The sequence below is a fragment of the Balaenoptera ricei genome, chromosome 15 (genome assembly GCF_028023285.1).
Source record: "Balaenoptera ricei isolate mBalRic1 chromosome 15, mBalRic1.hap2, whole genome shotgun sequence".
Taxonomy (NCBI): Eukaryota; Metazoa; Chordata; class Mammalia; order Artiodactyla; family Balaenopteridae; genus Balaenoptera; species Balaenoptera ricei.
Window position 1 is genome coordinate 67,820,109 of NC_082653.1, and position 14,169 is coordinate 67,834,277.

At 43.8% G+C, this 14,169-nt stretch overlaps 1 protein-coding gene across 1 annotated transcript in view; it reads left to right on the plus strand.

Moving 5' to 3' along the window:
- The window catches only part of OTOA (otoancorin), a 59,876-nt gene continuing 45,707 nt past the window's right edge, over window positions 1-14,169 (plus strand). Inside the window, exons 1-8 of the mRNA XM_059896302.1 lie at window positions 1-91; window positions 438-466; window positions 558-588; window positions 704-731; window positions 2,233-2,320; window positions 5,152-5,283; window positions 8,232-8,467; window positions 12,093-12,196. Coding sequence (XP_059752285.1) covers window positions 1-91; window positions 438-466; window positions 558-588; window positions 704-731; window positions 2,233-2,320; window positions 5,152-5,283; window positions 8,232-8,467; window positions 12,093-12,196 — 739 coding nt within the window. The remainder of the gene's footprint in view (window positions 92-437; window positions 467-557; window positions 589-703; window positions 732-2,232; window positions 2,321-5,151; window positions 5,284-8,231; window positions 8,468-12,092; window positions 12,197-14,169) is intronic.

Genomic DNA, 14,169 nt, shown 5'->3' on the forward strand with positions numbered 1-14,169 from the left:
ATGTCTCAGGAACCTAGGACATACTCTCTTTTGCTGTTCCTTTTTCTGAGCCATGGAGTGGCAAGTCATGGAGTTCCAGATTCCCGGCAGGGTAAGTCCTGAGGGAGGAATCATCTGTCATGGTTTCCACACATCTTAGGGAACGGAGTGGGGTTAGATCAATTTAGGTACATGATGCCGCAAAGTGTTTTGGGATGTGTGCGTGCCTGTGTGTGTGTGTATACCCACGTAAGTGTAGAATTTTCAGGATCATTCTGAAAGGGTTTTTCAAACCAAGGTTTTTTCACACTGGCACATACGGGCACAAGTATAATTAAAATTCACTAAAAATTTCCTTCACGAGTAACCTTTTCGGGGGCTCTTTTCTTAATAAACATTTGTATTTTTGAGGGTCATCCAGTTCAATTCTATTTATACGTTCAATGGCTTTGTTGCAGATTTGCCTCCATTGTTGCAAAAAATGGCGGTGAGTATCTATTTTATTTTAAGCAACATCCTCTGTACTGAAGCTGCCAACTTTCGGATGTTATACTCGACGTTATCTCTTTGCCTTTTAGGAAGAAATAATAGACGGAAGCTACCTGAATGGTAATGTCCCCGCCGTCCCTGCTTGTTGCTTCTAAGAATTTCAAACAGAATGTGCCTATGATCTCTCTGGAATGATTCCTTTTTAAGTTGTCTTTTCATTTTATTTCCATTGTAGCATTGCTGGATCTCATACAGTTTCAAAGGTAACTCATCCTAAAGGGGAGGGGAAGGGATGGAATAGATTTTTAATAAAAATTCTTAATGGAAGTCTCTTAACTATAAAAAGTAAAATGTACTCATTACAAAAAATATCACCCAATGCACAGGTGTTTTAGAATAGATACATTTGTTCAACACAGTTTTGGCCCCCTCTGCTCTAGCACAAGAGCTAACGTTTACTGACTGCTTACTATGTAGCAGGTACTATTCTAAGTGCTTTTATGCATAGAAACACATGTAATCTTCCCAAGCCTCCCCCTCCTCCCACCCAAGTAGGCCCTATTGTTACCCCAGTGGACAGAATAATGAAACTGAGGCCCAGGGAGGTGATTTAAGGTCACAGAGCTGGGAAATGGTGGAGCTGGGGTGAGTATCCCGCAGCCTGGCTCCAAGGCTCACTGTCACTTTGCTCTCACTGTCACTTTATATTCTGTGTACAGGCTGGTGTTAGATACCAGGGATGTGGAGCAGGGCACTAGGTAGTCTTGTGGGAAGACAAATATTAACAGGTAATTCTAATATAACAAGTACTATGAAGGAGAAATGGGAGCCTTGGGGCCCCATGACAGGGGCACTCAATTATATTAAAGTACAAGATCCCCATAAACAGTCTTTTCCCTAAGGTAACTCCAGTTGATAGTTTTGGATATATTCTTTCAGGCTAAAATTTTTTATCTATCTATCTGTCTATCCATCTATCTATGTATCTATAAAAAATGTGATTATAAAAGGCCTTCTAATTGTTTAAGGCAGGAAGATTTATCTACTGCCAATTATTCCATCACAGCTGAAAGCAAAAGTCCAACTCATTCCCTTTGTCTGGATGAGTGGCATTCCATTGAATGGATATACCATCTGTTTAACATTTCACCTGTTGTTGGATATTTGAGTTGTTTCCAATTTTTGGCTGTTACGAATGAAGTTGTGCATTTTCTATGTGTTGGGCAATGTTTTAAGCGCTTTCCATGTGTGGACAAGTTTAATTCTCACAGTTGTTAGCTGTATTACATAGAAAGGGAAACCGAGGCACAGGAAAATTCAGCAAACTGCCTAAGACCATACCGTTCAGTGGTAGAGCCAGGATTCAAACCCAGGTTTTGAGCCTACAGTCCTAACTGTGTTATTCCAGCCTCTCATGGTATACAAAGCATCTGTTTGTTAAACTTAATATAGTCAGGACACCTTTTCAAGTCAGTCTGTTTGGATTATTAATCTGAGTGGATTGTTATGGGATTTAGAGTATAGCACACAGCTCCAAATTGATCATTGTCTTTGAGAGACTGGTATGCAGGCTGATTCCTAGAATTGGAAACTGCCCCTCACTGTGCCAAGGAAACACATCTCCTACCTCTAAGCACAGAGTGCCCGGCCCATGTTCATTGTCCTTTCTGAACCTCGGTCCCCTGAGCACTCAGCCAGTAGGGGGACTGCTCATCCTAGGCGGGCCTGTCACCATGACCTTCTCCCGTCTGTCTTCGACTGAAGCTCCCACGTGTGGACGGCAGACCTGTCCCGCAGAGTCCTGGCCTATCTGAATTCACGGAACGTTGCCTTCACCATCCCCAGCCTGCAGGTGTGTATCTGAGACCCGTCCCTATGTTCCCCTCTCAGTGCTCAGGGGTTGCAAACTCAGGGGCCAGGTAAGTCAGAGAAGGGGGCTAAGTGGAGAGCTAGTCTTCACTTCCACAAAGAAACGTGTTCTGTCCAGTGTTTTTTGAAACATGATATAAGCTCCATTGTCTCTTCTTCATTTTTCCACTTTTGATGGAGACATGGCGTATTAGAGCAGCGGTCCCCAGCCTTTTTGGCACCAGGGACCGGTTTCATGGAAGACAGTTTTTCCATGGATTGGGATCGGGGGGATGGTTTCGGGATGATTCAAGTGCATTACATTTATCGTGCACTTTATTTCTGTTATTATTACATTGTAATATATAATGAAATAAGTATAGAACTCACCATAATGCTGGCAGGAGGCGGAGCTCAGGCGGCAATGCGAGTGGTGGAGAGCGGCTGTAAATACAGATGAAGCTTTGCGTGCTTGCCCGCCGCTCACCTCCTGCTGTGCGGCCTGGTTCCTGTCAGGCCACAGACCGGTAGTGGTCCAAGGTCACGGACTGGTATTAGCGTATAGACTGAGCTACTCTAACAAAGAGACCATAGATTACAGCAGCTCAAACAGTTTAGTTTATTTCTATCTCATATAATAGTCCAGGGCTAGGTGGGAGGTCCAGAGAGGAGAGACAGCTCTGCTTCAAAAGGCCATCGAGGGGCCTGGGTTCCTTCTGTCTTGTTGCTTTGTCATCATCTAGGGAGTGGTTGCCCACATGATTGAAATAGCACATCCATTCTCCAACCCAGGGAGGGTGTGGTGGGAAAGAGGAAGTGAAGGCTGAACAGCTTCTCTTTAAGGATGTGACCTGCAAGTTGCACACTTCTTCCTGCTCACGTTTCATTGGCTCACAGTCCACAGTCACATCGTACTGCAGAGGAGCAAGATGAGAGACCATGTACCCAGCTAAAACTTGTGGGATTCTGTTCCTAAAATAATTACAAGAGAGTGGACCTTTGGGTATAATTATCAGTCTCTCAATCATGGGTCCAAGAAATATTTTTCTTCCCTTTTAACTCTACTGGAAGAAAAACAGTAGCACAAACATGTAAATGGATGGCAGTGGATATTTGCCTTGGGGAACAATAGGGCATGGTGGGGACTGCGGTGAATTGGCCAGCATGTGCCTCATTAGCATAATCAGTAGCCCAGGGCATTTTGTCTTGCCTTTACCAATACACTATGAATAGCACAGAAAATTGAGACAACATTCTTTCAGATTTCAAAGACTATTATTTGATTCAGCAAAGAAGTCATGTCATTGACGAATGAAATTCTGACATACGTCTTTGTTGTTTCAGTTTTTACTTACTTTATAGTGAAGATGAAAGTGTCAACCAACATTCATGTGAGAACGACACTCAGAAGCCTGGTTGTTATCCATTTACCAGGACACCCACTAGGTGGAGGTGGCTGGTGGCCTCATGGCATCTGCTTTCTTCGCCCTGTTCATCTGTGCAATCTAAAGAGACGTGATGCCTGCCTCTTTCTCTCTAGCAGTAGGGTTTCTCATAAAATGTGTATAATTTAACCTGATTAGGAGCTATACTACCTCTCTTCCTATTTGTATATTCATTTATTCATTTAGTATCTACTTATCCAGCCTCTATTCTCTGCCAGGCACAGTTCTAGACACTGGAGACTCAGGAGAACAGGTAGTCACATTACTACCCACGTGGGCCTTTCATTCTAAGGGGAGAGACATTGAGTAAACAATTATTCAACTCATTCAGGGAAGAGAATAATGGCTGGCACTTATTGAGAACACTTTACATAATCATTTACTCCCCATGACCTAGGATTAATTCTTACTTACGTAGTAAGTTTGACTATTGTCCCTACCTTTCAGCTGAGAAAACTGAGACCCAGAGATACTGTTGCCCATTTATCAAATAAAAATACAGGTTTCCCAGTTAAATTTGACTTGCAGATGATCAACAAATACATTTTTTAGTGTAAGTATGTCCCATGCAATATTTGGGATATACTTATGCTAAAAAATTATTCGTTTACCTGCAAGTCAAATCTAACTGGGCATCTTGTATTTTATCTAACAATCCTAGTTAAGGAACTTGCCCGAGGCCGTACAACTAGTAAGTGGCAAGGTGGGGATTTGCACACAGGTTATCTGGTGCTAGAGCTCACCTTTGGTCCATGATGTCACACTATGCTGCCTTTCTAGAGCACCTCTATTTAAGGAAGATTTAGAAAAGAATTCCCCAGATAGCAGAGGAAATCTCTTTCAGGAGAGGCTGTTGACCTCTGCTTCTCACCCTGGAGGGGGTGCAATGGGGAGTTCATGCTGCCTGAATTTTGCTCCTCTGCTGGGGGCTTGGAGCATGGGAGAGGGTTTGAGCAGTGCGCATCTGGAAGTAGTAAACTTTCCGGGTAGAGGCCAGCTGCCCTGGACTTGAAACCTCAGTCACCTGCAGGGACCAGGCAGGCCGCGGGGAAATCAGCTACGTAGTGGGTGGTGAGCAGGAAGAGTGATTACAGCGAGCGGCTGTCCCTCTGCCTGTTGATTATTACACAGAAGGGGGTGTGTGCCCAGCGTTGCCACATCTTTGTGGTTTCCAAGAGAAGTTGGAAATTTGGAATTTTGTGAGGCATTCCCTGAATTTTAAATGTTAGCAGCTCATAAAAAATTTTGGAGCCAACTCAACCAAACGTGTGCAGGCTGCCAGCTTGCGGTCTCTGCAGGGAATTAGGTGGCCTGGCTGGGCTGCTGGCCGTGGTGCTGACCATGTGCTCCTGTCCTGTCCTCACTGACTCTCCCAACGTTCCATATCCAGGCGGCCATGGAAAACCACCTGGAACAATGTTTGTACCAGCCCTGGAAACTGCTGGAGGACCTGAGGGGGACTGACGCTCAGCAATTCCGCACTGCCATGAAATGTCTCTTAGAAGACAAGAAGGACCGCTTGGTGAGGCTCTCTTGGCATCCTGGGAGCAGAGGAAATCCAGGGCCAGTTGGTGTTTGTCGAGTTGAATGGAATTGAGCCTCACTCAGGCCTGGGCCCCTCTTTATCTCTTCCTCCCTCCTTCTCCTTCTGCAAACTCCCTGGGACCTAGGTTTCCTCTCTTACTTTCTCCAAAGTTCAAATGAAGAGCCTTAAAGTCATATTCTTATGAGTACTGAGAAGTGGGGTGTACTGAGGAGTCCCAGTAGTTTGGCTTCATAAACATCCATGAATGATTACTGTGCACCAGGGGACACTGGATTCAGAGATGAAAGACTGTCTCTGTCCTCAAGGAGCTTATGGTCCAGGGAGACAAAAAACAGGAACAGAAAATTTCCACAAAATGAGGTTGGTAATGTAAGAGCAAAGAAAAGGCCTCCGAGACCCAGAGAACCCTTGGAATCAGAAAGGTGAGGTGTAGAGGTGTTTTTTTTTTCAGAGACAGTTGAGTGTGGAACAGTGTTTTCCAAAGGGAATTGAACCATTTAAACATTTTAATAATCATAAACTTATTTTAATGTCTGTTATTAAAAGACACATCAAAACTGTGAGTTTGGTGGAGATGTAGTGTTTCCTTCTGAAATGAATTTAAGTTTTAAAAAGAGTCAGTTTAAAGTAAAAATATGAACTAAGTAATAGTAAAGGCAATGCAAAGATATGGCAAAAATGAGGATGGTGGTCTTTGAAAATGATACTGATCAATGTTGTCTGTGTGTTGGGTATTATTCTGAGGGAATGGTCAGCAAGCTGTTTCTGTAAAGGGCCCGATAGTAAATATTTTAGGCTTTGCAGGCCATACAATCTCTGTCACAACTACTCAACTCTGCCGTTGTAGCATCAAAGCAGCCGTAGATGGCAGGTCAATCCATGGGTGTGGATGTGTTCCAATTAAACTTTATTTGCAAAAACAGGCAGTGGGTCAGATTTGACCTGTGGGCCATATTTGCCAGCACCGTTCTAAGGGTTTAACAAACCTGGACCTGTTGAATTGTCTCCAGGACCTTCTGAAATAAGGATAAATAGACTCTTACCGTTTCAATATTCAGATGAGGAAACAGGCTTGGAGAGGTTGAGTAAGTAACCTCGGGTTACACAGCTTGAAAGCGGCAAATCTGAGGTGGGAACCTGGGCTCCTGACTCTAGCTGTGAGCCCTCTGGCATCTGGTGAAGCTCGTGGGCTCCATCTCAGAATAATGTGTTAAAATGTATAAAATGAAATAACAATGGATGACAAAGGAAGCCAATTCCATTGAAATACATTTATCAAAATACATAAGACAAAGTTAAGGGTACAGTAATTTATGTGCTTCTTTAACACATACAATAACAAGATTTAGTGGCGGGTCTAATAGTTTCTGTAATTTTGAGGAAGTGTTGAGTGTAAGCGAGATTTCAAGACATTCGCAACAATGGTAGTGAGTTATGAAAGTGTTTGTGATTTCTAGTGATGACACATCAAAGGTTCTCCTGCCACCTTGCTGGCTTGCTGCCTACGTTCAGCCCTGAAGGAGATGCCAGGGACCAATTCCATGGTAGTGAAAAGGAGGATGCAGTTTCCCCCCAGTGTTCACAGATGCCCTAATACTATCCGCAGACCCTTGCCCAATAACCCCTAAGTTACACTCTTAGCCGCTGCACCGTTTGGCCCCAGCCAGGAGTGACGGAAGTTAGGAAACACATGGGTGTGGTGAGAGGTGTGGGCTTGGACTCAGTACACTTGTTTCAGATCCCAGCTTCGTGCAGGTTTGGCCTGGTTAACTAGTCTCTCTTTTGTTCTTGTCACCTGTAATACTGAGTTAATTATAGCATGTAATGTTTGCTGAGTGTTCACTAGGTACCGGGCACTCTCCATTCATTATCTCCTTCAATTCTTATATAAATCTAGGAGGTAGGCACTGATTTTATCTTCATTCAAGAGGAAGAAACTGAGACTTAAAAAAAATAAGTGATTTGCTCAAGGACACACATGTAAGTGGAGGGCCTGGCATTTGAACCTAGGAATGTCTGACCCGCAGACCTATGTGGCTTAACCTATAGGACTGTTGTGAGAATTACAGGAGGTGATGCACGCTTGCTCCGTGCTTGACACAGTGCCTGGAGTGTAGTCCATACTCAGTAAATTGTGGTTGTTATTTTTGGAGGGTGTGTTGGGTGAAGGACAGAGTCGTGTCCAGTCTGATTGTACCTACACCCTGTCAGCATTCCTGGGGTCTGTGGTTCAAAAGATTCATTCATTCGTTCATTCTAACGGGCTATTTCTCAATGTCTTCTAGGTACCAGGCATCCCACTAGGCACATGGCTTGGGCCCCAGCACTTTCCTGGCTCAACCTCATCTACACACTGGAATCAGATGCCAGGGCTCCACCAGAGACCAGTTAAACCAGACTCTATATAGTGGTGCTGGGGATCACCTCCCTAGTGATTCTGATGTGCAGCCAAGATTGAGATCCACTGGCTTGGAGGAAAGATAGGCCCATAAGCATCTCTAATGCATCATGGAGTTTGGTTCAAGATGCTGTTGGGAGCCCCGAGTGGAGGGAGATTTGATTTGACTTAAGTAGGACATCAGAAAAGACTTCACCAATGAAATGACAGCTGAGCTTGGCCTTAAAGGATCAGCTGGATTTCTCTGGGAGAAGGAGGTGGAGAGGGGATGCCAGTTAGAGCAAGGGCCTGAGGTGTGACAGTCATGGTGTATCTGGAGAATGACAAGGTGCCTAGTGTGGGTGAAGCAGGTGAAGGCCTTGACTTTGTTCTTTAGGTGATGGAAAGGTCTAGAAGATTTGACATAGCAGCATGGTGTTTAATAGTGGTCCTGGATTTCACCACTGCTGCTACGTGTGGCCTCTCCCAGGGTTTCCAAATCAAGAGGCAGCTCTCAAGACAAGCCTAACTTCTGTCATTCCTGTAGGAGCTGGATGACATCACTGTTGACTTGGGAGAGATTCGGAAACAAGCCTTGCAGAGCCCGGGCGTGAACCGCAGCCTGTTTCTCATCACACTGGAGAGGTGTTTCCAGGTGCTGAACCCCCTGGAGTGTGTGGAGATCCTGGGCAGGGTGCTAAGGGGCTCCTCAGGCCACTTTCTCCAGCCGGATATCACGGAGAGGCTCCCCCGGGACCTGCGTGAAGACGCCTTCAAGAACCTGTGAGTGTCCCCCTGCCCCTCAGAGTCTTTCCTGAGAAGTCAAGGAGGTAACGTATGAGGGAGGGGAGAAGGCAGGTGGGGACAGGTTAATTTAGAGATGGTTTGATTAAAACAGAGTCTCCCAAATTTTAGTCATTCTGGTATCATCCTCACAATTTTTCCATACCTATATACCACCTGTATTATTATTTAGTTCGTGTTTTTTAAAAATAGATTCATTCTATTTACTTAAAAATATCTATTTTAAAAGTAAATATGGGACTTCCCTGGTGGCACAGTGGTTAAGAATCCGCCTGCCAATGCAGGGGACATGGGTCCGATCCCTGGTCCGGGAAGATCCCACATGCCGCGGAGCAGCTAAGCCTGTGTCCCACAACTACTGAGCCTGCACTCTAGAGCCCGCGAGCCACAACTACTGAGCCCACGTGCCGCAACTACTGAAGCCCGTGTGCCTAGAGCCTGTGCTCTGCAACGAGAAGCCACTGCAATGAGAATCCTGTGCACCGTAGCAAGGAGTAGCCCCTGCTCGCTGCAACTAGAGAAAGCCCGCACACAGCAACGAAGACCCAATGCAGCCAAAAATAAATAAATGAATTTATTTAAAAAAAGTAAATATGAAACACACTACTGTATATAAAAAAGATAACCAACAAGGACTTACTGTATAGCACAGGGTACTATACTCAATATTTTGTAACAACCTATAAGGGAAAAGAATCTGAAAAAAATAGATACATATGTATGTATAACTGAATCACTTTGCTGTACACCTGAAACTAACACAACATTGTAAGTCAACTATACTTCATAAAAAATAAGTAAATAAATTTTAAAAAGTAAATATGGTATAATTACTGTAAATGGGAAACCAGTATCATTTGTCTTAAGTAATCATAAAAATAAATACAATAAAATAAATAAATAAATAAATAAATACAATTAAAAAAAACAAACCAGTGTCATTAAATCCTAGCTAGATATGTTCTTCTGAGCCTAGGACCTGTTCCCTTGGTTAAAAAAGGAGCTGAGTGTGTGTTGAAGACTCTCTAGCACTAAAGTGAGACTTCCACCTTGAGAGTCAGCAGGACTGACAGAACACAGTTGGATCCAGAAGCTCAAATTACATCATCAGGAACATCTCTGGCTTTTTATCTCTCAGCTCTGCCCTCCTCTGTGTTGGCCTCACTCCCAGGCGGGCTCTCTCCATGAGGGAGCATGGGCAGTTCCAGGTCCCCTCCTCAGAGTGCTTGGTCCAGAGGACTTTTCCAACAGTTCCAAGCAGAGTCCTAGACCTGATTCTCATTGGTCCACACTGGGTCATGTGCCAATTCTATTTTTTTTTTTTTTTGGCTGCGTCACTCAGCATGTGGGATCTTAGTTCCTCAACCAGGAGGGATCGAACCCACGCCCCCTGCAGTGGAAGCGTGGAGTCCCAACCACTGGGCCTCCAGCGAAGTCCCCATGTGCCCATTCTTGAGCCAGTCACTGTGGCCAATGGGATCGTATATGCTGAATGGCTTAGATGTGGGTCACAGTCCCACCCAAACGACATGGATCAAGAAGGGGAGAAATGTCATTTCCCCAAGAAAAACTGAGGCGGTATTATGACAAGAGGGAGGAGTGGACACTTGACAGTCAAAACTCACAGCTGACCAGCACAAAACTTTATGTAAACCCTGACAAGAGCCTGGGAGAAGGTTACAAGCCTTACAGAGAGAAAGACAACAGATCAATACAGAGATAACATTGCCCGACACCAGATTCTCATCATGAGGTGGGAGCCCAGAATATGGCCCCATTTCCCGTTTCCTGATGAGCATCATTTAATCCAACCTCTTCTTTCGCAGATGAAGAAACTGAAGCCCAAAGAGGGGACAGCATCCCTTGAAGTGACCCCCTGGGGCTTGACTTAATTTGAACTCAAGCCAGTTCTTCTGAACCTCAGTTTTGACCTTTTCCTACTCTACCCTCCCGTCCCCTTCTCCTTGTGAGGATGATGTCATTAAGCCCACCCCCATTCTTCAAATGAGGAAACTGAGGCACAGAGAGATTGCATAACTTGCCCTAGGTCAGACTGCTAGGGAATGATAGAGCCAGCATTTTTACAAATGGACAAGCTTTCCCTTAAATAATGTAAACATCGTTTTTTCTATCTCCTGTCCCTTTCACGTACTGTGCCGTTCTGAAAAACAAAACAACAACCCAAAAAAGACAGAGAGAGAGAAAGAGAAAGAAGAAGAGGAAGAATAAGAACCAGAAGAAGAGGAGAAAGAGGGAAAAAAAAAACAACCGATAAGAAGGAGAAAGAGGAGAAAGGAAGAGGAGAAGAAGAAAAGAAAGATACAGCAAGAAGATATTAAGATAGATTTAAGGGAAAGTTTGCCTCTTCACATATGAAATGACTGGGAAAGTGGTGAGGATAAACTTTAAGCTTAGAAAAGGGCAGATTGGTCATTTGGTGAATTGATTTTCAGTGGTGGTGGGTGGAGGTGAGGGAAGTCTTCCAGGATGAGGAGACTCAGCTATTTTGCAGGTATGAACTGGAGGGGTGATCAGTGCCAAATGCTGTGAAAGGTCAAGTCATATGTGGACCAAATGGGACTGCTGGGTATGGTGACAAGGAGGTCATTCAGGACTTGGGCCACAAGGAGTGGTGTGGTGATGAAGAAACCAGATGCAAGTGGCTTAAAAAGTGACCAAGACACTTTACACCCATCAGGATCTCTGTAATCAAAATGTCCGATAATAACAAATGTTGACAATGACGCGGAGAAATCAGAACCCTCAGACACTGTTGGTGAGAAAGTAAAGTGGTACAGCTACTTTGGAAAATAGTCTGGAGTTCCTCAAAAGTCTAAGCATAGATTTGCCATTTAACCCAGCAATTCCACTCCTGGGTCTATTCCCAAGAAAAATGAAATGTGTCACACAAACACTTATACATGAATGTTTACAGCAGCATAATTTATAATAGACAAAAGGGGGAAACAACCCAAGTGTCCATCAACTGATGAACAGATAAACAAAATGTGGTATATTTGTACAACGGAATAGAATTTGGCCATAAAAAATGAATTACTGATACATGCTCCAACGTGCATGAACCTTGAAAACATCATGCCAAGTGAAAGAGGCCAGATACAAAAGTGACATATTATATGATTGCATTTATCTGAAATATCCAGAAGATGTATATCTATAAAGATAGAAAGTAGATTAGTGGTTTCTAGGAGTTGGGATGACTAGAAGTTCTGGGGTGATAGCTAAAAGGTAGGAGGTTTCTTTTTGAGGTACTTAAAGGGTTCTAAAATTGATTGTGGTGATGGTTGTACAAGTCTGTGAATATACTGAAATCATTGAGTTGTATACTTTGTATGGTATAAGTTATATCTGAATAAAACTGTTACCAAAAAGAAAAAGGACCTGGTGGTGAGGAAGCGGAGACCAGTCTTTGGAAGGTATTTAACTGTGATGGGAAGAGGAGAAACAGGAAAATAGCTACATATAGCAAGGGAGTGGGAAGGACTTTTAACCAAAGATAGCTTTGTATACTTTTGTTGTTTGGACCCTGCCTGAAGGCCTTCATATTTGTTCCTTAATTGACACCCATGTTTATGTCATGTAGGTCTGTGGTGTTCAAAGATCTCTACGACCAAACCTCGGCCCATTCCCAGAGGGCTCTCTACTCCTGGATGACTGGGATTTTGCAGACGTCCTCCAATGGCACTGGTGAGCCCAGGCTTTGAGGTGGGAACACTTTTTAGGGGGAGTCCATCCTTACAAGTGATGCTTCATCTCTGAAGATAGGGATTTGATTTCATTGTCACTTAAGATTTTTAGCTCCCTCAGCTTCCAAAAAGTGTTTGATGTGGTTTATGGAAAAACCACATACCCCATTTCATCGGTGCATTTTTCACACGCTGAAGTCTCTGAAGTCAGCATCGTCTGTACCTTACAATCAACGCCGTGTCCAAGTTTAGTTTCTTAGTGGAACGTAAATAATGATGGCACCTTAGATTCCATGAAAACTTTTGCTGCACTGCGCAGCGTGTGGGATCTTAGTTCCCAGGGATCGAACCCTGTAGTGGAAGCGAGGAGTCTTAACCACTGGACCGCCAGGGAAGTCCCTCAATGAAAACTTCTAGAATAAGGTTACAAGTTCAAAATCTGTGTTAAAAATCTGTATCAAAGTGGGACAAAATAGTTCTTTTAAAAGAAAATATAGGCAATAAAGCACAGAAATTTAGTGCTAAGCTTCCTGCAACCGAAGCAGCAATAGGTCAGGAGTAATTTATTTGGCAGATGTTTGTTAAAAACCTACTATTTTCTGGAGTAGTGAAATTCATAGAGACAGAAAGTAGAGCGGTGGTTGCCAGGGGCCAGAGGGAGGAAGGAGTGGGGAATTACTATTTAATGAGTACAGAATTCCAGTTTTGCAAAGTTCTGGAAATGGATGGTGGTGCTGGTTGCGCAGCAAAGTGAATGTACTTAATGCCACCGAACTGTACACTTAAAAGTGGTTAAGATGGTAAATTTTCTGTTACGTGTATTTTACTACAATTGGAAAAAAAGGAGAGAGAATGGCTATGTAGATTAGTAACGCAAACAATTTCACAGGTAGCTTCAACTGTTGAATCTTTAATGTTAGTGATGTAAAGAGAATAAACTGTTTAAACACCTAAAAAGAGCCTACTATGTGTCAGCCACTGGAGATACAAAGGAAAAGAAGACCAAGTCTTTGTTCTCATGGAGCTATAATTTTATTGTGGGAGAGTAGGTGGAGAAAACTTGTAAGCAAGTAAATAAAGAGAGGACACAAATACTGGTAACTGCTCTGCAGAAAATAAAAGGGATCAATGCCATGGAAAGGGTTACTGCTTTAGCCTAGAACAGGGCTTGGCAAGTGTTTTCTGTAAAGGGCCAGAGTAAATTTATAGGCTTTGTGGCCCTACAGTCTCTGTCTCAACTATCCGACTCTGATGTTGTAGTACAAAAGCAGCTCTAGACAGCAGATAAATAGGCATGGCTGTGTCCCAAGAAAACCTTATTTATGGACACTGACATTTGAATTTCATGTAATTTTCATGTGTCAGAAAATATTCGTCTTCTTTTGATTTTCCCTCAATCATTGAAAAATGTAAAAACCGGGAACTTCCCTGGTGGCGCAGTGGTTGGGTCTCCGCTCCCAATGCAGGGCACCCAGGTTCGATCCCTGATCGGGGAGCTGGATCCCACATGCATGCCGCAGCTAGGAGTTCGAATGCTGCAACTGAGGAGCTGGTGAGCCTCAACTAAGGAGCCCACGAGCCGCAGCTAAGACCCGGCACAACCAAATAAATAAATACTAAAAAAAAAATGTAAAAACCAAGCTCGAAGGCTGTACAAAATCAGGTGTTGGGCTGGGTTTGGTCCACGGGCTGTAGTTTCTGACTGCTGGACTAAGGAGGCAGAGCAGAGCTCTCTGGGCAGGTGACATTTGGATTGAGACCAAAATGAGAAATGGGATCAGACATGCGAGGCTCTGGAGGAAGAGCATTCCAGGCAGGGGAAGCAGCAAATACAAAGGCCCCGAGGTGGGAGTGAGCTGCGTGTGTGTGGGAAACAGAGAAAGCCGGTGGCGGTGAAGTGTAGCGAGTGCCAATCAATCCTTTTCCTGGAATTCAGCTCTGAAATTTGTATATAAGAAGCATCAAACAATGGAA